The sequence below is a fragment of the Glandiceps talaboti genome, chromosome 9 (genome assembly GCF_964340395.1).
Source record: "Glandiceps talaboti chromosome 9, keGlaTala1.1, whole genome shotgun sequence".
NCBI lineage: Eukaryota > Metazoa > Hemichordata > Enteropneusta > Spengelidae > Glandiceps > Glandiceps talaboti.
Window position 1 is genome coordinate 1,719,668 of NC_135557.1, and position 27,868 is coordinate 1,747,535.

Below are 27,868 nucleotides of genomic sequence, written 5' to 3' on the forward strand. Positions count from 1 at the left end.
GTTTAAAATCCTGCATTCACCTTTGTAATCTAACATCAAAACCAGTCCAATAATCAAGCTCTTACAAGGTAAATGTATTACCAGGTTCATTAAGATATACAATTACTATGATAACAGGGCCATCTTAATTATCATTACCACTAATATATATCACTTGATTCCTATTCTGTTAGATGAAATGTGGCTGGCATTTTTGAGTCATACATTTATTTTCTTTTGACATTATATTGAACTAATTTACATCAAACAAGAACGGGATACATGGCAATGCATTTTATTAAGAGTTTTTTTCAGTGTTATTTAGACCAATTTGATTTCTTTTAGCACACATTTAGGAAACTGAACTGGAACAATACAATATAAAACTCTATTTAGATAACATGTGCATCACAATATTTGCAAATACAACTAAAATGACATTCAACTGTAACACTACTAGTATAATGTACTAATACAATATTGAACAGAAAACAAAGACTCAGTTGGTCTGCTGATCATTTTACAAGAGTTATTCAAAGTGTAATTCATTTACAAGTATATTTTGTTTTTTTTGAAAGGCAATGCACTGGTTAACATAACATTTTGTTTTAACTGGTGTTTGTGTATATATATACACACAATATACAAATTGATTATATATGTAATGGACAAAGTTGGTATTAAAGGTGATTCAAAATGCTCACATTCACTATCACTAATTTGCTAGACGACATGTTTGTGAAATGCATTCTGGTTTTAAAACTTTTCAAAAGCGTCTGCAAACACCTTAAAATGACCCTTTTTCAGTCACTTCCCTTCGGATTTACTTCGAGAGTTTTCGGGTATTTCCGGTCCCACCTAGACCACGGGATTTTATGACGTCATAAAGAGACATGGATAGCATGTAGCCTATGGCGAGCGTAGTCACTAGGTGAACAAAACTCAACAGCATTGTGAAAAAATACATTGCTAGTGGTTGTAACAGACATCAGTAAACAAAAACTACACTCTACATGTCTTATTAACTAACATTTACCGATATTTACTCACACTTTCTGACTAATTGGTAGTGTCTGTGGGTATAAATGCTAAAATATGATCTCCCCATATTATGGCAAAATAAATCAAAAACGGCTAGACTAGATATATATAAACACTTGTAATGTTGCGTGTTTCACACTCATTGACTTTTATTTATCTGATTTTTTATTATTTGCCGACAAGAAGCATTACGATACCGTGGTGACGTTTGACGGCATCCCCGGGCCAAGGACGGCATATTTTAGCCCAATCGTACTCGCGTCGCCTTTTGAACAGTGCATTTAACAACAAAGTAAACATATTTCACCTCGAATAAATATACTAGCTATTAGAATACCAATGGGAAACTTCAAGAAGGCGTATCGGGACATGTGCCACAATATATTTGTTGGTCCCATAATACACTAATTGATTCGATTTGCTCCGAGCATATGGAAGTACGCTCCGAGTCATTGCATCATGTACATGTAAATGGAACTGTGACCGACCTAATTTTGTTGTCCATATATAAAATGAGACTGACCTGCACATTTTTCACAGTTTTCGTTGTGGTCTTGTATTGCCACATGTTTGGCTTGTGAACACAAGTTTACATCTATTATTGTCTAGGGCGTAATACTCTAGTCCGAGTCTGAAACCCATATAAAACCTAAGAAACTCGCATTCGGATCGGACAGAACAGAAGTAGGTCTCATCGACTTGTTGGGGACTCGAATTATTGCTTGTTTTTATCACGGTATACAGGTGATTATTATATATCGGTAGAGGGGTAGTGTTGTCAAGTTTTGTGCAGTCACCGCGGCCGCGGCAGTAAGCTCATACTAGGCCGCCGATCAAAGCTGAAGCAGTGTATGTACAATGTACGTAATGGAATCGGGAGAGCACAGCGCACATTCGTGTCGGGTTAAATTTATCCACGTGTTGATGTAATCCATATTTATCAATCAGATATATTGTAAAATTCTTCAAGTCGTACAGAAATAACGTCTCTAAAACAAACCCTGAGAAACGGGACCGGACGTGGCTAGCCAAGTATCTAGTTGCAGGCTTTCTTTCATAACCATGTGCTGGGGTCAAGACTTGATTGCCGACGTCAATATTGTCCAATCGTATTTGATATCATGAACACATCGCGATATTTGATTTGTTGGTTTCCTAAACTGTACACTTCGAATACCATGATTCGTTACAGAATTCTTCTAATGAATATTAAATAGGCTTGTTGCATTAAATTAAGTGATATCGCAACAAGGGAAACCATACAAGTTTTCTTCCAGACGAGTTGCTAAAGACATGTAAATGACAACACTAAACTCACGAAATTTCCTCAATTCTTTACAATTTTATTGCTGATGATATGGCAATCTAATAGCTAGTATATTTATTCAAGATAAATATGTTTACTTTGTTGCTAAATGCGCCGTTCAAAAGGCGACATCAGTGAGTATAGTCGAGTATAGTGGGCTATAATATGCTGTCGACGCCATGCCTGTCGAAGATATTGTAATGCTTCTCCTCGGCAAATAATAAAAAAAATCAGATAAATAAATTGAAACACGCGAGCGACATTACAAGTGTTTATGTATATCTACACTGTAGTCTAGCCGTTTTGATTTATTTTGCCATAATATGGGGAGATCATATTTTAGTATTTATACCCACAGACACTGCCAATTAGTCAGAAAGTGTGAGTAAATATCGGTAAATGTTGGTTAATAAGACATGTAGAGTGTAGTTTTTGTTTACTGATGTCTGTTACAACCACTAGCAATGTATTTTTTCACCATGCTGTTGAGTTTTGTTCACCTAGTGACTACGCTCGCCATAGGCTACGTGCTATCCATGTCTCTTTATGACGTCATAAAATCCCGTGGTCTAGGTGGGACCGGAAATACCCGAAAACTCTCGAAGTAAATCCGAAGGGAAGTGACTGAAAAAGGGTCATTTTAAGGTGTTTGCAGACGCTTTTGAAAAGTTTTAAAACCAGAATGCATTTCACAAACATGTCGTCTAGCAAATTAGTGATAGTGAATGTGAGCATTTTGAATCACCTTTAAGTGTATTATGTACAGTTTTGTACTTGGTATGGAATGTTAACGCACAGGAAGAGTATTCCAAATTTTTTTTTTATTCGGGTGGGGGGGGGGGGTACTTGAAAATTTATTCGGGTAGGGGGGGGGTACTTGAAATATTTGGGGCTCTGGCAGGGGGGGGGTACTTGAAAAAAATTAGGGTTTTACAAAAAATCTCCAAACCCCCCCCCCCCCCAACAAGTTTTTGTGAAAGCAGCCTATTAACTGTTCCAGTCTCTGACGGTACTTTATACAATTGTGGAGACAACTGAATTTGTCATCGACACAACAAACCTTCAAACTTGTGACGACATTTTCTTTTCTTTTCTATTTACACCGTATGATGACGTCAAGATTAAGATCTTTTATTCTGTTGTTATTGTGCTACCACAAATATTAACACAGCACTGTGACTCGCGGAAATTGTGCAATTCGTAACCAGTATAGTGTTATGTCATTACTTACTAAACAGTCCTAAAAGAAAATTAAAAACAAGGTAGAAGTTCCTGTCCATTCAAAATACGTTTCGTTCCACAGAGAGATCTCCAGCTCATTCGACATATATACGTACCCAGGTATTTATTTGTGGTTACTTAGCAACAACCCACGTGACTGTATTCAGGATCTATCTAATATGCAAATTAGCCACAAGACTAAACGTTGGAAAATGGCGACCGCGGTGCGGACCACGGCGTTTCGTACTTACTTATCAGTTGTTTTACTAGCTATATCCGTCCATTATTGCCAAAGTAAGGTGATCCAGGGCACCTTGAACACAAAAGAGGTAAATAATGTATTTATATTGCCTTTATCGTGCCAAGGAATTTCGTATTCCCGATTTTTCATACATTTTTGCCAACAAACCGTCGATGCGATGCAACCTGCTGCCAACACTATGTACTAGCTTAGTACGTACGTATGTACCACACAATACTGACGATTTGACGGCAGACGTTAGCAACGAACCAAGATTTTAACGAATTTCTTTTACCCAAACAGGACTGGGAATTTCTTGCAAGGTTTTGTTTTCTCTCTGACATTGGAAGACTTCGTTTTCACTTCGAATATCCAGTGGTAAGTACAAAATAATACCAAATTTACTGTTGCGTGACCCCAAAGACCAATAATCACTGTCCATTTGTCAAGTATATTTTGGTATCGATCGTTACACCGTCTTTTGTTATTGACTTATTTCGAAGTCTTCGTCGCTGTAAGTATCGATTTTCGTTTTATGGTCGAGTATTATTTATTGAGATATGCATTTATTTGGCAAAGGAATATCATTGTGATATTAGTTACGTGTTATATTATTTGTGGAAAAATGATAGTTTGACCTTCTTGGCAAGTCGCCCAATGTCGGTTTTCGAAGTTTTTTTTATTTTAAATGGGTGAATAACTTGTTCATTGTTGTTTTGGTTGGAGGCATTTTTATGGCAGTCGTCGACATGTTACAAACGAATGGTGTGGCCGGGTCAGGGCCGAATGCCTGCAGACTGCATATAAGTTGGGACTCGATTCTGCCATCCCTACATTCAACATTGTCATGATCTAATCGATTTTTAATACTCATTTGCAAGCAGGACATCAGGACATGTCCTCGAAGTCATCAGAATGATCAAACAAAAACACAGACTGGTACCATCACATGTATACAGTCTTGGACTTTGCACAGTTTAGGACTTTGCCAACTACCTTTAAATACTAGGACCTTTGCTTTAGTTAGTACTGTACTACTGGCTGGACAAATCGGTTGGGTCATGTTGAAACATCATTAGAGTGTTAAATGTTTTCAATAAAACATTTCTGTAGACTTATCACTGACATTGTATGGTAATATGACATTTGACATCTGTCATGGGTTTTGACCAAAGTACTTGTGTGGTTTCTCAAACAAGGCAAAACATGTAATTGCTATTACAGTGTAGGTTCCAAGTTAGTACTAAGTTAAACTAACAGTGTAGATTCCAAGTTAGTACTAAGTTAAACTAACAGTGTGGATTCCAAGTTAGTACTAAGTTAAACTAACAGTGTGGATTCCAAGTTAGTACTAAGTTAAACTATCAGTGTAACAGTGTAGATTCCAAGTTAGTACTAAGATAAACTATCAGTGTAACAGTGTAGATTCCAAGTTAGTACTAAGTTAAACTAACTGTAGATTCCAAGTTAGTACTAAGTTAAACTAACTGTAGATTCCAAGTTAGTACTAAGTTAAACTAACTGTGGATTCCAAGTTAGTACTAAATTAAACTAACAGTGTAGATTCCAAGTTAGTACTAAATTAAACTAACAGTGTAGATTCCAAGTTAGTACTAAGTTAAACTAACAGTGTAGATTCCAAGTTAGTACTAAGTTAAACTAACAGTGTAGATTCCAAGTTAGTACTAAGTTAAACTATCAATGTGATACTGATATATTAAAAGAGTTTTGTAGCAAAACTGATTATCAATTAGTAGACATACACAAAGAGTACATGTATTATTAGTGTGCAAGGTTGCTGTGTACTTTTATTAGGGTTTCCAGACCCTGTGGTCTTGATACCCTTTTGTTTTTGTTCTGTTTAGTATTATTATTATTGTGTACTATTATTATAATTATTGTTATTATATTATTATTATTATTATTATTATTATTATTATTATTATTCCGCCTACTAAAAGTACCTGCCAATTGAACATGCTTGAACCAAATGACTTGAAATTTGGCACATGGTAAAACACAAAAATGTTTTTTTTTCTTTATTGTAAACAAAGCCAGGAGATTTTACCTACTTACCACCCTTAACAAAAACACTGGTAGGGAACCCTTTTAAAATGACAGACAAGGGAACCCAGGTAGATTTTACCTAATTACCACCCTTAAGAAAAACACTGGTAGGGAACCCTGGTAAAATGACAGACAAGGGAACCCAGGTAGATTTTACCTACATACCACCTTTAACAAAACACAGGTAGGGAACCCTGGTAAAATGACAAGGGAACTCAGGTAGATTTTACCTACATACCACCTTTAACAAAAACACTGGTAGGGAACCCTGGTAAAATGACAGACAAAAGAACTCAGGTAGATTTTACCCACTTACCACCCTTAACAAAAACACAGGTAGGGAATCCAGGTAAAATGACAGGGGAACTCAGGTAGAGATTTTACCTACTTACCACCCTTAACAAAAACACAGGTAGGGAACCCTGGTAAAATGACAGGGGAACTCAGGTAGATTTTACCTGCTTACCACCCTTAACAAAAACACAGGTACGGAACCCTGGTAAAATGACAGACAAAGAACTCAGGTATATTTTACCTACTTACCACCCTTAACAAAAACACAGGTAGGGAACCCTGGTAAAATGACAGACAAAAGAACTCAGGTAGATTTTACCTACTTACTGCCCTTAACAAAAACACTGCAGTAGATGGAAGGATTTCTGCAATGCAGTAGATGGAAGGATTTCTGCAATGCAGTAGATGGAAGGATTTCTGCAATGCAGTAGATGGAAGGATTTCTGCAATGCAGTAGATGGAAGGATTTCTGCAATGCAGTGTGCATTTACAATGGAGAGGTCAGGTGTTTAATTTTTCAAAATAGATTACCACATTTTATATATGGTAACATTCAATTGACTGACTAGATGTATGTGTTCTCTACTGATTACTTTCAAACCTAAATAATTTAAGTCTAGATTTTCAATTAGTATTCACACATGTATGAAATGATCCTTCTAAATAGACTACTGGATGGTTCGATGTCACCATTTAATATCACCATCAGTCAGCTGTGTTTACATGTGTGTAATACACAGATCCAAACTGTCTTACAATTTCATCGTACATTCAGATTGAAATTCATTATTTTGGGTATTGAATAAAAGACATAGTGTTTTGCCCTGAATCCAAATAACAGAGTCTGTGTTTTCTTGTTTGTAACCATTTACATGTATAGGAAACCAAAGTTTGTTGTGTCAATGGTGCATAAAGGCCCGGTTACACGATGCAACTCGACTAGCAACGCACCAAGCAATTCGTCGCATGCGACGAATTGCATTGTGTACTCGCCTCGTCGCAGGGTCTTGCGACGTTGCAAGGTGCGTCGCAAGGAAACCGACATGTCGGTTTCCTTGCGACGCGTCGCAAGTTGCTTCTCGAGTTGCTTCATGAGTTGCACCGTGTAACCACTTCGTCGCGTCGCAAGTAATAACCTTTGACATATACCTACGTGTCAAATGACATTCAATGTTATGGCCGCCATGTTTTTAGTATAAATATTCTATTTCAGCAAGTATTTTTTATATCATTTCGATTTATCACCACGATTACCACTTATAAATAGTATACAATGTCTATGAATGCTTGATTTCCGCTGAATATCATTTTATTTCCAACTTGAATGCAAGTAGCGACATCGGAAAGATCAACATCGCCCTAAACGAACTTCGAATTGAATAGAGTTTTACTATCGATACCTCAACAAGTTTTCAGTCATTTTATTCGTAAATATTAGCAATTTCATAGCATTTTTGCCAAATTCCTGCCGCTAGAAGACTTGACCTCGATGACCTGTAACTTTTATATATTTACGCATGTGCAACAGTTAGCTCTTGCGACTCACCATGCAACTAGTTGCATCGTGTACGCGCTCCCGTCGCAGTTGCAAGCCTCGTCGCATGCGACGAATTGCTTCATGAGTTGCATCGTGTAACTGGGCCTTAATATATATGTATATCTTAGCTTGCAAATACTATTACATGTAAATGGTGTATTAAGATCAGTGAGACTGATCACAAGGTTTCATGTTGAGATAAACAAAATAAAGATATACACACAAACATCCATTTTGTTAATGATAAAAAAACCCAGCAAACATTTAAATATCCTATCAAATGGGTACACACTGATAATGATATGATATATACATACATTGTACATGTACACAGGGGATACCCTTGTGATGTCAACAAAATCACAGCCCTAGTGATGTCAACAAAATCACAGCCCTAGTGATGTCAACAAAATCACAGCCCTAGTGATGTCAACAAAATCACAGCCCTAGTGATGTCAACAAAATCACAGTCCTAGTGATGTCAACAAAATCACAGCCCTAGTGATGTCAACAAAATCACAGCCCTAGTGATGTCAACAAAATCACAGCCCTAGTGATGTCAACAAAATCACAGTCCTAGTGATGTCAACAAAATCACAGCCCTACATGTAGTGATGTCAACAAAATCACAGCCCTACATGTAGTGATGTCAACAAAATCACAGCCCTACATGTAGTGATGTCAACAAAATCACAGCCCTTGTGATGCTAACAAAATCACAGCCCTAGTGATGTCAACAAAATCACAGCCCTAGTGATGTCAACAAAATCACAGCCCTACATGTAGTGATGCTGACAAAATCACAGCTCTAGTGATGTCAACAAAATCACATCCAATTGTCTTCTCACTATCACCTCTAGATTTGAACTGTCATGAATGTTATATGCTGTCACAGTGTGGTTTCCCGACATGTTATATAGGGACCCAATCTCAATGAACTAATTCCATTTCCTTCCCAAGGATGAATGTTAATCTGTTTGAGTGAATCCCCAATGACTGTTACTGCATTGCTAATTAGTCTCTAATGGCTAGTCAGGTGATAAATGAATTGACCAATCAGTCAAGTCACAACTATTACAGGTTACTGATCTAAAGTCTATTGTGTTCACTGTATTCTGGTATTGCATGATATATTACAGAACTGTTCCGGTACCAGTACATGTACTTGTAGGGATTGATGTTGACGAGTGGTGATGTAAAAACTCTGTACACAGGTTTAATATTGCTAACACTGGGTTGACTGTATTGACAGTTTTTGCCTACAGCAACCTAGTGTGTAAATTAACATAATTAATTAATTGCCATTAATTTGGTGTTAGTGTCAGTCTTATAAGTGAAATCAGTGTACATGTAAATTCATGTTGTCAGTCTTAACCACAGTGCAGTAATGTGAGGTTAGAGGTACATGTATGGTGGATGGTGGGGTCTTAACCACAGTGCAGTAATGTGAGATTAGAGGTACATGTATGGTGGATGGTGGGGTCTTAACCACAGTGCAGTAATGTGGTATAATTGTGTGAGGCTTTGTACTCGACCTCCAAACCCAAGAATGTGTTGTTGTAATTTAAATTGCAATTACTCTTTATATTAAAGGAGACCTTTCTCTTACCATATTACACAATCATTGTACATGGTCAATTAGTCATCAGTTTTTTTAAAAAAAAGAACCTTGCATGAAACTTTACAATTACTTACAACATGGAGAAGAACTCAGCTTGATCTCTAACCAATCTGAAGTAAAACTATGTTTTATAAGTGTAATATTGGATGTGTGTGACCATTTCTTTAAATCTAATAGCAGTGCAAAAAGACCCTTTTGTGAGACCTGCTCTGTATTGACCCTCTCGGCCCCTGTTGTAGTCAATTTTTTGTTGCTTTACAAGAAATTGTGGTAAATGTCAGGTATTTCAGTTTGTAAACAGGGCAGACTAAATCCCCTTATCACATTCACAATATTGGTACTGTGAATTGGTAGTACTGTGAATTGGTACTGTGAATTGGTACTGTGAATTGGTACTGTGAATTGGTAGTACTGTGAATTGGTACTGTGAATTGGTACTGTGAATTGGTAGTACTGTGAATTGGTAGTACTGTGAATTGGTACTGTGAATTGGTACTGTGAATTGGTACTGTGAATTGGTACTGTGAATTGGTAGTACTGTGAATTGGTACTGTGAATTGGTACTGTGAATTGGTAGTACTGTGAATTGGTAGTACTGTGAATTGGTACTGTGAATTGGTACTGTGAATTGGTAGTACTGTGAATTGGTAGTACTGTGAATTGGTACTGTGAATTGGTACTGTGAATTGGTACTGTGAATTGGTACTGTGAATTGGTACTGTGAATTGGTAGTACTGTGAATTGGTACTGTGAATTGGTAGTACTGTGAATTGGTACTGTGAATTGGTAGTACTGTGAATTGGTACTGTGAATTGGTTTTGAAAAGTGGTCAGTCAAGAAAGACATCTTCTCAATATTGCTATAATGTTATAATTTTCCAGACTTGTTGGCACCATGGTTATACAATGTATCCAAAGTCATATCAGACATGTGCAGTGTCTGATAAGTACAGCATGCACACAGGCAAAAACACATCCCTGATCAATAATCATAAGAAATTCTCCTTGCCCCTTGGGACAAGTACTTTTCAAAACAACTTGCCCAAGCCTTGAAATCACTTGCCCAGGGCAAGTAAAAGGTCATTATTTCGGGCCCTGATATGTATGAAAAATGATATGTGTTTTAAGTCAAAGTGGAATGAATTGTGCATCAGTATATGTACTTCAAACCATATGATGATTTGCAAGTCATATCAGTTTATACTATGTCCACATGGTCTTTTCATCTACATGTATTTCATAAGCACCTGGATGTGTACATGTAATTTTTTACAAGTAAAATGTTCAAAAATCAATAAATAAGAAAATTTGAAATATAAGATTATAAGATATTATGACAGTAAAAAGGTTTTTGGTGTATCTGATTGTTGGTGTATCTGATTGTTGGTGCATCTGATTGTTGGTGCATCTGATTGTTGGTGTATCTGATTGTTGGTGTATCTGATTGTTGGTGTATCTGATTGTTGGTGTATCTGATTGTTGGTGTATCTGATTGTTGGTGTATCTGATTGTTGGTGTATCTGATTGTTGGTGTATCTGATTGTTGGTGCATCTGATTGTTGGTGCATCTGATTGTTGGTGTATCTGATTGTTGGTGCATCTGATTGTTGGTGCATCTGATTGTTGGTGCATCTGATTGTTGGTGTATCTGATTGTTGGTGCATCTGATTGTTGGTGCATCTGATTGTTGGTGTATCTGATTGTTGGTGTATCTGATTGTTGGTGTATCTGATTGTTGGTGTATCTGATTGTTGGTGTATCTGATTGTTGGTGCATCTGATTGTTGGTGCATCTGATTGTTGGTGTATCTGATTGTTGGTGTATCTGATTGTTGGTGTATCTGATTGTTGGTGTATCTGATTGTTGGTGTATCTGATTGTTGGTGTATCTGATTGTTGGTGTATCTGATTGTTGGTGTATCTGATTGTTGGTGTATCTGATTGTTGGTGTATCTGATTGTTGGTGTATCTGATTGTTGGTGTATCTGATTGTTGGTGCATCTGATTGTTGGTGCATCTGATTGTTGGTGTATCTGATTGTTGGTGTATCTGATTGTTGGTGTATCTGATTGTTGGTGCATCTGATTGTTGGTGCATCTGATTGTTGGTGCATCTGATTGTTGGTGCATCTGATTGTTGGTGCATCTGATTGTTGGTGCATCTGATTGTTGGTGTATCTGATTGTTGGTGCATCTGATTGTTGGTGCATCTGATTGTTGGTGTATCTGATTGTTGGTGTATCTGATTGTTGGTACATCTGATTGTTGGTGTATCTGATTGTTGGTGCATCTGATTGTTGGTGTATCTGATTGTTGGTACATCTGATTGTTGGTGTATCTGATTGTTGGTGTATCTGATTGTTGGTGTATCTGATTGTTGGTGTATCTGATTGTTGGTGCATCTGATTGTTGGTGCATCTGATTGTTGGTGTATCTGATTGTTGGTGCATCTGATTGTTGGTGCATCTGATTGTTGGTGTATCTGATTGTTGGTGTATCTGATTGTTGGTGCATCTGATTGTTGGTGTATCTGATTGTTGGTGTATCTGATTGTTGGTGCATCTGATTGTTGGTGCATCTGATTGTTGGTGCATCTGATTGTTGGTGTATCTGATTGTTGGTGTATCTGATTGTTGGTGTATCTGATTGTTGGTGTATCTGATTGTTGGTACATCTGATTGTTGGTGTATCTGATTGTTGGTGTATCTGATTGTTGGTGTATCTGATTGTTGGTACATCTGATTGTTGGTGTATCTGATTGTTGGTGTATCTGATTGTTGGTGTATCTGATTGTTGGTACATCTGATTGTTGGTGTATCTGATTGTTGGTGTATCTGATTGTTGGTGTATCTGATTGTTGGTACATCTGATTGTTGGTACATCTGATTGTTGGTGTATCTGATTGTTGGTGTATCTGATTGTTGGTGCATCTGATTGTTGGTGCATCTGATTGTTGGTGTATCTGATTGTTGGTGTATCTGATTGTTGGTGTATCTGATTGTTGGTGTATCTGATTGTTGGTGCATCTGATTGTTGGTGTATCTGATTGTTGGTGTATCTGATTGTTGGTGTATCTGATTGTTGGTGTATCTGATTGTTGGTGCATCTGATTGTTGGTGCATCTGATTGTTGGTGCATCTGATTGTTGGTGTATCTGATTGTTGGTGCATCTGATTGTTGGTGCATCTGATTGTTGGTGTATCTGATTGTTGGTGTATCTGATTGTTGGTGTATCTGATTGTTGGTGTATCTGATTGTTGGTGCATCTGATTGTTGGTGTATCTGATTGTTGGTGCATCTGATTGTTGGTGCATCTGATTGTTGGTGCATCTGATTGTTGGTGCATCTGATTGTTGGTGTATCTGATTGTTGGTGCATCTGATTGTTGGTGTATCTGATTGTTGGTGTATCTGATTGTTGGTGCATCTGATTGTTGGTGCATCTGATTGTTGGTGTATCTGATTGTTGGTGTATTTGATTGTTGGTGCATCTGATTGTTGGTGCATCTGATTGTTGGTGTATTTGATTGTTGGTGTATTTGATTGTTGGTGCATCTGATTGTTGGTGCATCTGATTGTTGGTGTATCTGATTGTTGGTACATCTGATTGTTGGTGCATCTGATTGTTGGTGTATCTGATTGTTGGTGCATCTGATTGTTGGTGCATCTGATTGTTGGTGCATCTGATTGTTGGTGCATCTGATTGTTGGTGCATCTGATTGTTGGTGCATCTGATTGTTGGTGCATCTGATTGTTGGTGTATCTGATTGTTGGTGCATCTGATTGTTGGTGCATCTGATTGTTGGTGTATCTGATTGTTGGTGCATCTGATTGTTGGTGCATCTGATTGTTGGTGCATCTGATTGTTGGTGCATCTGATTGTTGGTGTATCTGATTGTTGGTGCATCTGATTGTTGGTGCATCTGATTGTTGGTGCATCTGATTGTTGGTGTATCTGTGTTTTGTTGGTGCATCTGATTGTTGGTGTATCTGATTGTTGGTGCATCTGATTGTTGGTGCATCTGATTGTTGGTGCATCTGATTGTTGGTGTATCTGATTGTTGGTGCATCTGATTGTTGGTGTATCTGATTGTTGGTGCATCTGATTGTTGGTGTATCTGATTGTTGGTGCATCTGATTGTTGGTGCATCTGATTGTTGGTGTATTTGATTGTTGGTGCATCTGATTGTTGGTGTATCTGATTGTTGGTTGAATGCATGAGTGACCTCTGGGGTTAAGGTGTTTGTGTGGGCTAGGACGTCAGGTGAATTTATCAATAAAACTATGTAAATCCACTCATACATATTTATTTAGACGCATTGGAGTCGGAACTACATGTAGCAAAGGGCATACCGTCAATAAGCATTAACACAGCCACAAACTTTGATTAATATGAGTAATTGACATAGCAATCTGCGGATGGAAGTCGTGATTTTCCCAGGGAATGATACGTAACACACATCAATTAAACTGAGGACCTAATTGAAACATTGAAACATTTTAATTTTGCTCACATTGTAAATTTGAGTTGTCATGGACTATCGAACAGTCAATTTCAGGAACGACGATTTGCATCGTAGACCTCATGTTTCCATGTACCGCGTCGTTCACACGTGTGAGCTTACACTACTGTAGGCAAACTGGCTCTGTCTTCTTGGGCTAATGGAATGCGTATGGCTGTCTGCAGACACAAATTTTTCTTTGTAATTTTTATTGAAAATGCGTAAAATACACAAGATCTGTTGTAGTCTGGTGTGAAGTTTCAGAGGGAGTAATTCGGAACTCTAGTCTGACAATTGTCCTCCAAGGTCATGTTGATAATCTACACCCCGCATGTACAAGTTACGTCTGCAAGCAGGACTAGATATGATCACACGGAAACACTGTCCCTCCATTCTCAGCCAAGGCCTCGTAACGAAGTTTGGAATGTCTTTTACCTATTTTCGTTTTCGGCATTGTGGTAGTGTATGCCAAATATGGTAGTGAGTCTTCGAGCACGCTGTAGAAAGTAACTGAGCGACCGTATTGAAACCAAAGATACGCATGCGCAATATGCATGAGTTTGTTGATGTCCCTCTAGCCTTGACACAGTTGATCGCATTACTGAAACGCTACATATTAGCAATGTAAGCGTCCATATACCAGAGTGTTAACCTGTTTTCGAGCCATATTACGATTTTCATTCATTCTAGAGGGTTCAAAGAGACAGAGTGAATTTACTGTAACTGGGTTGTGCTGTAGACAGTTTGTCAATGACAGAGTGAATTTACTGTAACTGGGTTGTGCTGTAGACAGTTTGTCAATGACAGAGTGAATTTACTGTAACTGGGTTGTGCTGTAGACAGTTTGTCAATGACAGAGTGAATTTACTGTAACTGGGTTGTGCTGTAGACAGTTTGTCAATGACAGTGAATTTACTGTAACTAGGTTGTGCTGTAGACAGGGAGTGTACATTGTATGTAATAAGAAAACACAAAATACGTACTTCATTTACAGGTAGCATGTATGAAAGTGAATAGAAAGTCAAGTCAGAGTAGATGTGTATGTGTATGTTTAAACTAACAATTTATAAATTATATTGCAGAGAGTACAACAAATGTACCAGCATATACTGCATTCATACAAAAGTCATCAATATTTGACATCAATATTTTTTTTACTCAGGTAAATTATTAACAATTGTGTCCAAAATTATTAGTAATGTAATAACAAGAAAACAGTGTGTTAAACTGTTGTATTACTAACAGTGTATCATTGTTTAGGTTTAAATGGAGATTGCACATTCTTTTTATATCACACACTACAAATAATTCAAAAGAAAAATAAATATCACTTGTATGTGTTTGTTACCATGGTTACCATTGTGTCATATGATGCCATGTGATGGTATGTGTAAATAATCAGAGAAGACATGGTGACATCATAGTGTTTGTCCTAAGTACCAGTCATACAAATATTAACTTAAATGCACATGTTATAACAGGTTAGAACAAAAAGGGTAGAAAGGTCAGACAGGAATCAACTACATTATACTGACACTGACAGTGTGGTGTTGTCTATTTATCAGAATTCTAGATAATGACAACCTGATAATTCTAGATAATGACAACCTGATAATTCTAGATAATGACAACCTGATAATTCTAGATAATGACAACCTGATAATTCTAGATAATGACAACCTGATAATTCTAGATAATGACAACCTGATAATTCAAACATAGTGCCCCTTCTGTTATCTACTTTTTTTTATACAACCACCTTTCCCATGTTATTCATGACAGTGCCCCATTTAACAATGACACTGTGTGGGATGGGGGTGGGGTGAGGTATAACAATGACACTGTATGGGATGGGGGTTGGGTGAGGTTTAAGAATGACACTGTGTGGGATGGGGGTGGGGTGAGGTTTAACAATGACACTGCATAGGATGGGGGTTGGGTGAGGTTTAACAATGACACTGGGATGGGGATGGGGTGAGGTTTAACAATGACACTGTGGGATGGGGATGGGGTGAGGTTTAAGAATGACACTGTGTGGGTTGGGGGTTGGGTGAGGTTTAACAATGACACTGTGGGATGGGGATGGGGTGAGGTTTAACAATGACACTGTGGGATGGGGGTGGGATGAGGTTTAACAATGACACTGTGGGATGGGGGTGGGGTGAGGTTTAAGAATGACAATGACTGGGATGGGGGTTGGGTGAGGTTTAACAATGACACTGTGTGGGATGGGGATGGGGTGAGGTTTAACAATGACACTGGGATGGGGGTTGGGTGAGGTTTAAGAATGACACTGGGATGGGGTTGGGTGAGGTTTAACAATGACACTGGGATGGGGGTTGGGTGAGGTTTAACAATGACACTGTGGGATGGGGGTTGGGTGAGGTTTAACAATGACACTGTGGGATGGGGGTGGGGTGAGGTTTAACAATGACACTGTGTGGGATGGGGGTGGGTGAGGTTTAACAATGACACTGTGTGGGATGGGGGTTGGGTGAGGTTTAAGAATGACTGTTGGATGGGGTTGGGTGATGTTTAACAATGACACTGCGTGGGATGGGGGTTGGGTGAGGTTTAAGAATGATACTGTGTGGGATGGGGTTGGGTGAGGTTTAACAATGACACTGGGATGGGGGTGGGGTGAGGTTTAAGAATGACTGTGTGGGATGGGGATGGGGTGAGGTTTAACAATGACACTGCATGGGATGGGGGTTGGGTGAGGTTTAACAATGACACTGTGTGGGATGGGGGTGGGGTGAGGTTTAACAATGACACTGTGTGGGATGGGGATGGGGTGAGGTTTAACAATGACACTGTGGGATGGGGGTGGGGTGAGGTTTAAGAATGACACTGTGGGATGGGGGTGGGGTGAGGTTTAACAATGACACTGTGTGGGATGGGGGTGGGGTGAGGTTTAAGAATGACACTGGGATGGGGTTGGGGTGAGGTGACGATGACACTGGGATGGGGTTGGGGTGAGGTTTAAGAATGACACTGTGGGATGGGGTTGGGTGAGGTTTAACAATGACACTGGGATGGGGGTGGGGTGAGGTTTAAGAATGACTGTGTGGGATGGGGATGGGGTGAGGTTTAACAATGACACTGCATGGGATGGGGGTTGGGTGAGGTTTAACAATGACACTGTGTGGGATGGGGGTGGGGTGAGGTTTAACAATGACACTGTGTGGGATGGGGATGGGGTGAGGTTTAACAATGACACTGTGTGGGATGGGGGTGGGGTGAGGTTTAAGAATGACACTGTGTGGGATGGGGGTGGGGTGAGGTTTAACAATGACACTGTGTGGGATGGGGGTGGGGTGAGGTTTAAGAATGACACTGGGATGGGGTTGGGGTGAGGTGACGATGACACTGGGATGGGGTTGGGGTGAGGTTTAAGAATGACACTGTGGGATGGGGGTTGGGTGAGGTTTAAGAATGACACTGGATGGGGGTGGGGTGAGGTTTAACAATGACACTGGGATGGGGTTGGGTTGAGGTTTAAGAATGACACTGGGATGGGGGTTGGGTGAGGTTTAAGAATGACACTGGGATGGGGGTGGGGTGAGGTTTAACAATGACACTGGGATGGGGTTGGGGTGAGGTGACGATGACACTGGGATGGGGGTGGGGTGAGGTTTAAGAATGACACTGGGATGGGGGTGGGGTGAGGTTTAACAATGACACTGGGATGGGGTTGGGGTGAGGTGACGACACTGGGATGGGGGTGGGGTGAGGTATAACAATGACACTGTGTGGGATGGGGGTGGGATGAGGCGTAACAATGTCACTGGGATGGGGGTTGGGTGAGGTTTAACAATGACACTGTGTGTGGGATGGGGGTGGGATGAGGAGTAACAGGACAAACGCCCCCGGACAAATTCCCCCCACACAAATCCCCCCGTAGGACAAAGACAAATGCTCCTGGACAGATGCTCCCAACAAATGTCTACAGTAGGACTATGGCTCAGAATTCAACCAAGAAAGGCATTGTTTTTTAGGGTTACATAGCATTTCTACTATAGTGCGATTGAAAGACGTGATTTCAGGCGGTGTACTTAAAATTAAAGGTATGGTTTTATCACTAAGTATTTATATGCAATCAGATTCCAGAGTTCTACACAAATTGTTGCCGATTTCGAGAATCGTCATGTGCTTGACTTTTTGAGGGGAATAGCCCACAACCTCAGATTCTGGAGTTCTACACTTAAGCAATTCCTATTAACTGTCTTGTCTTAAGCAATTCCTATTAACTGTTTGTCCTAGAACCAGGGTGAGGTATTACCATTTGTGGTGTTTTTATTTCTCCTTTGGTCTGAAATGTTTGTAGAGTTCCTTGAAGTCTAAAGTGTAGTGCGCATGCATGCGGCATTCTACACTATTTTCCATGGTTTAAAATAGGTCCTGGAAGTAGACATATGGCATTCACATTCTCAGGAAATACTTCCAGGCTAATTCCCTCACTGATATTTTTGTATAGAGTATTTCTAGAAGAATAAATTGAACTATATCTGGTAAGACGCAGGTAAAGGTGTTTACATTGCTTAGACACAGTCTGAGGTCATATAGGGTCATGACCTTTGACCCAAGTATATCCATTTGTGGTATTTACTTGTGCAGTATGTGTAGGTTTCTTTTTAGTCCCATATATGGTATATGTTTACATAGCTAATCAAAGTTAATATTTGATGATAGATTTAATTGTGTGTCTTCATACCAATGTAGAAACCATACAAACTAAACTTGTCTGTGTGTCTTCATACCAATGTAGAAACCATACAAACTAAACTTGTCTGTGTGTCTTCATACCAATGTAGAAACCATACAAACTAAACTTGTCTGTGTGTCTTCATACCAATGTAGAAACCATACAAACTAAACTTGTCTGTGTGTCTTCATACCAATGTAGAAACCATACAAACTAAACTTGTCTGTGTGTCTTCATACCAATGTAGAAACCATACAAACTAAACTTGTCTGTGTGTCTTCATACCAATGTAGAAACCATACAAACTAAACTTGTCTGTGTGTCTTCATACCAATGTAGAAACCATACAAACTAAACTTGTCTGTGTGTCTTCATACCAATGTAGAAACCATACAAACTAAACTTGTCTGTGTGTCTTCATACCAATGTAGAAACCATACAAACTAAACTTGTCTGTGTGTCTTCATACCAATGTAGAAACCATACAAACTAAACTTGTCTGTGTGTCTTCATACCAATGTAGAAACCATACAAACTAAACTTGTCTGTCCAGTCTAGTATACATATACATGTACTATATATCTCAAGAGGAAAACTGTCATGTATACAATGTCAGAACAGACATAATAAATTCACATCTGCTAAGTTGAATAGTATAACTTTGTGTCCACAGGCATTATTGAGTGTAAGTAGGCCTTGTAGCCTTGTTACCCATGTTGTGGGATTGTATTGTGTAGAAAACAGCATACCACATCAAGTGTGATAAAGTCTTTTAATAACATGCAAATCTTTATGTGAGATTGTCTGAGAACTACATGTAAGAAAGACCATCCACATTGCTATTTTAGTTATTTACATGGTACCTAAGGATGCCAACAAAACATTTACAATCCGTACACAATACAGCTTTATTGCCAAGAATCCCAATCAACTCATGTATTGTTATACAAACGCTGTACTGTGACAAAAGAAACCCAAAATACTGTACTCGCACATTTACAATGTATATTTACCACTTGTGAGAAATTCAACTCTACTCATACATTTACATATTTACCACATGTGAGAAATTCAACTCTACTCACACATTTACATATTTACCACATGTGAGAAATTCAACTCTACTCACACATTTACATATTTACCACTTGTGAGAAATTCAACTCTACTCACACATTTACATATTTACCACTTGTGAGAAATTCAACTCTACTCACACATTTACATATTTACCACTTGTGAGAAATTCAACTCTACTCACACATTACATATTTACCACGTGAGAAATTCAACTCTACTCACACATTTACATATTTACCACTTGTGAGAAATTCAACTCTACTCACACATTTACATATTTAACACGTGAGAAATTCAACTCTACTCACACATTTACATATTTACCACGTGAGAAATTCAACTCTACTCACACATTTACATATTAACCACATGAGAAATTCAACTCTACTCACACATTTACATATTTACCACGTGAGAAATTCAACTCTACTCACACATTTACATATTTACCACATGTGAGAAATTCAACTCTACTCACACATTTACATATTTACCACTTGTGAGAAATTCAACTCTACTCACACATTTACATATTTAACACGTGAGAAATTCAACTCTACTCACACATTTACATATTTACCACGTGAGAAATTCAACTCTACTCACACATTTACATATTAACCACATGAGAAATTCAACTCTACTCACACATTTACATATTTACCACGTGAGAAATTCAACTCTACTCACACATTTACATATTTACCACATGTGAGAAATTCAACTCTACTCACACATTTACATATTTACCACATGTGAGAAATTCAACTCTACTCATACATTTACATATTTACCACATGTGAGAAATTCAACTCTACTCATACATTTACATATTTACCACATGTGAGAAATTCAACTCTACTCACACATTTACATATTAACCACACATGAGAAATTCAACTCTACTCACACATTTACATATTTACCACATGTGAGAAATTCAACTCTACTCACACATTTACATATTTACCACATGTGAGAAATTCAACTCTACTCACACATTTACATATTTACCACATGTGAGAAATTCAACTCTACTCACACATTTACATATTTACCACATGAGAATTTCAACTCTACTCACACATTTACATATTTACCACATGTGAGAAATTCAACTGTACTCACACATTTACATATTTACCACATGAGAAATTCAACTCTACTCACACATAGCAACACTGTCATTGCATTTAACCCTTAAGATGCCATAGACTCCATGCAAATGACCCCCTAGGCCAAGGACTTTTTAGGTTGCACACAGTTGTACACAATGTTTTGATAGTGATCATTTTACACCAAAACAGGTGGGATATGGTCTCATCTACAAGTATATCAATAATTATGAAATATTGAATTTTAATTTACATGAATGTATGGTCAGTAACTTTACTAAGAAATTGGGGAAAATTGGTATAAAACACACGTTTTGGTCAAAAAAGCATGTGAAATTTAGTTTTTTGATAAATACAAGGATTACAATTGGAAATTGGAAATCTCATTATTTATACATTTCATTTTTTGTTTTCTTTTGAATTCTTCAGACATATGAAGTTGAGAATATTCTATTATATTATGATGAGCCCGACCAATGGGAGGCAGTGTATAAAACAGATACAGTAAGTATATACCTACATGTATAGTGTATATTATGATGAGCCCGACCAATGGGAGGCAGTGTATAAAACAGATACAGTAAGTATATACCTACATGTATAGTGTATATTTTGATGAGCCCGACCAATGGGAGGCAGTGTATAAAACAGATACAGTAAGTATATACCTACATGTATAGTGTATATTATGATGAGCCCGACCAATGGGAGGCAGTGTATAAAACAGATACAGTAAGTATATACCTACATGTATAGTGTATATTATGATGAGCCCGACCAATGGGAGGCAGTGTATAAAACAGATACAGTAAGTATATACCTACATGTATAGTGTATATTATGATGAGCCCGACCAATGGGAGGCAGTGTATAAAACAGATACAGTAAGTATATACCTACATGTATAGTGTATATTATGATGACCAATGTATAAAACAGATACAGTATATATATATATATATTAGGATGCGTAGAGTCAGCGTATAAATGTTTATTTGTACAGTAAATCTTACTATCGGTAATAAGTACTGTATCTGTAAACTTATACATAAGGACGTGACCGTTTACACCAATAAGAAGATATATACTGTGTAGCCACTTTGTTTACATACTTTCACAAACTGTTAACTTGTTTGTAATTGGGTTAAATTTTTACCATTATTCTCAACTTTAAATATGGCCACTGCTCCGAGATGAAAGACCGATCTCCGCCGTTCCTTCTGTGGCCGGCTGTTTGACACGGATTCTACTATAGCAGCATCACCAGTCGATACTAGTGAGAAGTCACTGGCTCTACCAAGAAACGATCGATCCACGGCATGTCAGATTACCCAAAATGCAGTATGATTTGTATGCGAGGAGATCAAAGGCGCGGCACCATCACATACGCACGTTGTTGTTGGTTCTACACATGCATTACGTTGTATACGTCACTTTTGAAGAACATTTCTGACGGCTATCGCGTTGTCCCTGCTGTCCCAAAGTAATCATTAAAAAGAAATAAAATTTACTCAGTCATGAATTTATTTGTCTTTTTCTTTTTGCCCAAAAGCCAGGGTTTAGTACACATAATTTACCGAGCTGTGGTGCATGCTCGTAATAGCGTAACGTACGTGGATCTAAGTTTATCTGCTCAGTACTCTCTGCATAGCGTCCGGGCATACACCGTTTACTTATCGTGGCTTTCGACCCTGTCGTATCATAATCACAGTTTAGACTATTAAAAATATAAATATCTATTCAGAGTTATAATTTTATTGGCTGAATTTCATTTTTTCGGGTTGATTGCTCGAAAGTTAGAGCGTAATTACCGATATGTTTACACTACTGTACAAAACACGTGGCTTGTGTGATGATGGCGCATGGCGTCCGGGGATGGCTTATGCACCGTGCACGTCACTTGAGGATTTACAACCCAGCCATCTCACAATCGCAATCAATATACTAGTAGTACAAATACATACATTTACTTACAGTTATAAATTTTATTTGTCTCATTTCTCACTCAAAGGCCAGAATATAATATTAGTACATGATACAATTTACCGAGTGACAGCATTACAAGCATATGCGGTGTACACGTAACTTGACTATATGTTGTGCCTAGCTTGATATGCATTACACCGTCCATGTGCACCACCGCGGTACCGATTGTCCATAGAAAATACAGGTAAAGATTTACGACCCTGCTGCTTACTGTCTCATATTTACAATTAATAACACTACACAAACATTTATTCACGGTTACGAATTTATTTTCTCTCGAAAGCCATAGTTTGTTACATCACGTAATTCACCGATTTTGGGGGATAAATGCTTTGTATAAAACATACCTGTTGTCGATTTACGAACCTGTTGTCCCATAGTTGTCATACATGGTGACATAACATTTTCGAAAAATTCTATGTGACTGCAGGACTATGTTCAAATCCTATCTCTGTCAAGGAATTCACTACATGCCTAGGCACCCAGTATATCATTCGATTCATATTCACACGTACTACAATCCTTCGTTCATGGATTTTGAAAAACGTAGAGACAGACAACTTTAAAATGTGACAAAAATCCCAAAATTTGTGAATTTTCAGGAAAATTAGTCTAAAAATGACAATAAATGCACAAATACAAATGTGCAAACGTAGTTTGTTTTCATTTCAGCTGATTGTCACATGTAATTGGCTTTTCCGACAACATCATAAGTTTATGAATTAAGAGAATCGAAAAAACACCTGAATTTGCCCAAAAATTGCATTTTATTAATATTACTGTGGTATACGATAGAAATGCCGTAGGACAAAAATACAAAAATTACTAAAAATAGCAGAATTTCGATTTCCAGAAATAACTTGTTGTGAATGAGGATGGTGAACTTCCGCCCTCTGATAGGCTTTAAAGCATTGCATGTAGTAGTATAGTGAAGATATGAGATTTAAGATGGCGTCTTCTGAAGGTATCTGCGAGCATACAAATCGCATTGCATGATGGTCTAGCTCACTTGTCATGCGATCGTCCAACAATGGGTGGCTTGGTCATTTTAAATGACTTCGTTGCATGTCAGACCATAACATCATGCAATACGAGGTCCATTTGTTTGAAAACAACAGCAAAAATCCTTCAAAATCAATCAAGACTCTAGAAGTCACGTTAACAATGTTCAATTGTTGTCCATGAAGTTGGCCAGCTCGTAGCCAATCGAAAATCATACGCAGCTAAATTACATACTCTCCATACTGATTATGTTATAGCTAGTATAAAACGGGATCTCCTTTGCGATGTATTTACAGATTTCATGCATGTTCAAAATTTGAACGGTTTAGACATTGACTATTACAAACGACCCAAGATTGTCATGGAGTTCGAATGCATTGAAAAGGTACTAGGTACTTTCAAAATTCTTATTGACCAGATACATGGAGTTGACTGTATTGGTACTAATAATACTTCATGAAACTCATGGCATAAGTCATAACATGACTTGATGACTTGTATTTCCTGGATCACAGCCAAAAAGTTTGTTCCAGGAGCTGCTGGTAGAATGTAAACTACATGAACATAACAGAGTTAAGACTATGTATACTAAATGTATACAAGAGGAGTCTATAAGACTATGTATACTAAATATATACAAGAGGAGTCTATAAGACTATGTATACTAAATGTATACAAGAGGAGTCTATAAGACTACATATACTAAATGTATACAAGAGGAGTCTATAAGACTACATATACTAAATGTATACAAGAGGAGTCTATAAGACTACATATACTAAATGTATACAAGAGGAGTCTATAAGACTACATATACTAAATGTATACAAGAGGAGTCTATAAGACTACATATACTAAATATATACAAGAGGAGTCTATAAGACTACATATACTAAATATATACAAGAGGAGTCTATAAGACTACATATACTAAATATATACAAGAGGAGTCTATAAGACTATGTATACTAAATGTATACAAGAGGAGTCTATAAGACTACATATACTAAATGTATACAAGAGGAGTCTATAAGACTACATATACTAAATGTATACAAGAGGAGTCTATAAGACTACATATACTAAATATATACAAGAGGAGTCTATAAGACTACATATACTAAATATATACAAGAGGAGTCTATAAGACTACATATACTAAATATATACAAGAGGAGTCTATAAGACTATGTATACTAAATGTATACAAGAGGAGTCTATAAGACTACATATACTAAATATATACAAGAGGAGTCTATAAGACTATGTATACTAAATGTATACAAGAGGAGTCTATAAGACTGTATACTAAATATATACAAGAGGAGTCTATAAGACTATGTATACTAAATATATACAAGAGGAGTCTATAAGACTATGTATACTAAATATATACAAGAGGAGTCTATAAGACTATGTATACTAAATATATACAAGAGGAGTCTATAAGACTGTATACTAAATATATACAAGAGGAGTCTATAAGACTATGTATACTAAATATATACAAGAGGAGTCTATAAGACTATGTATACTAAATATATACAAGAGGAGTCTATAAGACTATGTATACTAAATATATACAAGAGGAGTCTATAAGACTACATATACTAAATGTATACAAGAGGAGTCTATAAGACTACGTATACTAAATGTATACAAGAGGAGTCTATAAGACTACATATACTAAATGTATACAAGAGGAGTCTATAAGACTACATATACTAAATGTATACAAGAGGAGTCTATAAGACTATGTATACTAAATATATACAAGAGGAGTCTATAAGACTACATATACTAAATGTATACAAGAGGAGTCTATAAGACTACATATACTAAATGTATACAAGAGGAGTCTATAAGACTACATATACTAAATGTATACAAGAGGAGTCTATAAGACTACATATACTAAATGTATACAAGAGGAGTCTATAAGACTATGTATACTAAATATATACAAGAGGAGTCTATAAGACTATGTATACTAAATGTATACAAGAGGAGTCTATAAGACTACATATACTAAATATATACAAGAGGAGTCTATAAGACTACATATACTAAATGTATACAAGAGGAGTCTATAAGACTACATATACTAAATGTATACAAGAGGAGTCTATAAGACTACATATACTAAATGTATACAAGAGGAGTCTATAAGACTATGTATACTAAATGTATACAAGAGGAGTCTATAAGACTATGTATACTAAATGTATACAAGAGGAGTCTATAAGACTACATATACTAAATGTATACAAGAGGAGTCTATAAGACTACATATACTAAATATATACAAGAGGAGTCTATAAGACTACATATACTAAATGTATACAAGAGGAGTCTATAAGACTATGTATACTAAATGTATACAAGAGGAGTCTATAAGACTATGTATACTAAATGTATACAAGAGGAGTCTATAAGACTACATATACTAAATGTATACAAGAGGAGTCTATAAGACTACATATACTAAATATATACAAGAGGAGTCTATAAGACTACATATACTAAATGTATACAAGAGGAGTCTATAAGACTACATATACTAAATATATACAAGAGGAGTCTATAAGACTATGTATACTAAATGTATACAAGAGGAGTCTATAAGACTACATATACTAAATGTATACAAGAGGAGTCTATAAGACTACATATACTAAATGTATACAAGAGGAGTCTATAAGACTACATATACTAAATGTATACAAGAGGAGTCTATAAGACTACATATACTAAATGTATACAAGAGGAGTCTATAAGACTACATATACTAAATGTATACAAGAGGAGTCTATAAGACTACATATACTAAATGTATACAAGAGGAGTCTATAAGACTACGTATACTAAATGTATACAAGAGGAGTCTATAAGACTACATATACTAAATGTATACAAGAGGAGTCTATAAGACTACATATACTAAATGTATACAAGAGGAGTCTATAAGACTACATATACTAAATGTATACAAGAGGAGTCTATAAGACTACGTATACTAAATGTATACAAGAGGAGTCTATAAGACTACATATACTAAATGTATACAAGAGGAGTCTATAAGACTACATATACTAAATGTATACAAGAGGAGTCTATAAGACTATGTATACTAAATGTATACAAGAGGAGTCTATAAGACTACATATACTAAATATATACAAGAGGAGTCTATAAGACTATGTATACTAAATATATACAAGAGGAGTCTATAAGACTATGTATACTAAATATATACAAGAGGAGTCTATAAGACTATGTATACTAAATATATACAAGAGGAGTCTATAAGACTATGTATACTAAATGTATACAAGAGGAGTCTATAAGACTACATATACTAAATGTATACAAGAGGAGTCTATAAGATTACATATACTAAATGTATACAAGAGGAGTCTATAAGACTACATATACTAAATATATACAAGAGGAGTCTATAAGACTATGTATACTAAATATATACAAGAGGAGTCTATAAGACTATGTATACTAAATATATACAAGAGGAGTCTATAAGACTACATATACTAAATGTATACAAGAGGAGTCTATAAGACTACATATACTAAATATATACAAGAGGAGTCTATAAGACTACATATACTAAATGTATACAAGAGGAGTCTATAAGACTGTATACTAAATGTATACAAGAGGAGTCTATAAGACTATGTATACTAAATGTATACAAGAGGAGTCTATAAGACTACGTATACTAAATGTATACAAGAGGAGTCTATAAGACTATGTATACTAAATGTATACAAGAGGAGTCTATAAGACTGTATACTAAATGTATACAAGAGGAGTCTATAAGACTATGTATACTAAATGTATACAAGAGGAGTCTATAAGACTATGTATACTAAATATATACAAGAGGAGTCTATAAGACTACATATACTAAATGTATACAAGAGGAGTCTATAAGACTGTATACTAAATGTATACAAGAGGAGTCTATAAGACTATGTATACTAAATGTATACAAGAGGAGTCTATAAGACTACATATACTAAATGTATACAAGAGGAGTCTATAAGACTACATATACTAAATATATACAAGAGGAGTCTATAAGACTACATATACTAAATATATACAAGAGGAGTCTATAAGACTACATATACTAAATGTATACAAGAGGAGTCTAT

The 27,868-nt window shown here is 36.8% G+C and overlaps 1 protein-coding gene across 2 annotated transcripts in view; it reads left to right on the forward strand.

Moving 5' to 3' along the window:
- Positions 1-3,674: 3,674 nt before the first annotated feature.
- LOC144440078 (transmembrane protein 145-like) overlaps positions 3,675-27,868 on the forward strand; it is a 53,519-nt gene continuing 29,325 nt past the window's right edge. For both annotated transcript variants that reach the window (XM_078129327.1, XM_078129328.1), the window contains exons 1-3: positions 3,675-3,876; positions 4,092-4,166; positions 21,135-21,209. In XM_078129327.1, coding sequence (XP_077985453.1) covers positions 3,727-3,876; positions 4,092-4,166; positions 21,135-21,209 — 300 coding nt within the window. In that variant the 5' untranslated portion in view covers positions 3,675-3,726. The remainder of the gene's footprint in view (positions 3,877-4,091; positions 4,167-21,134; positions 21,210-27,868) is intronic.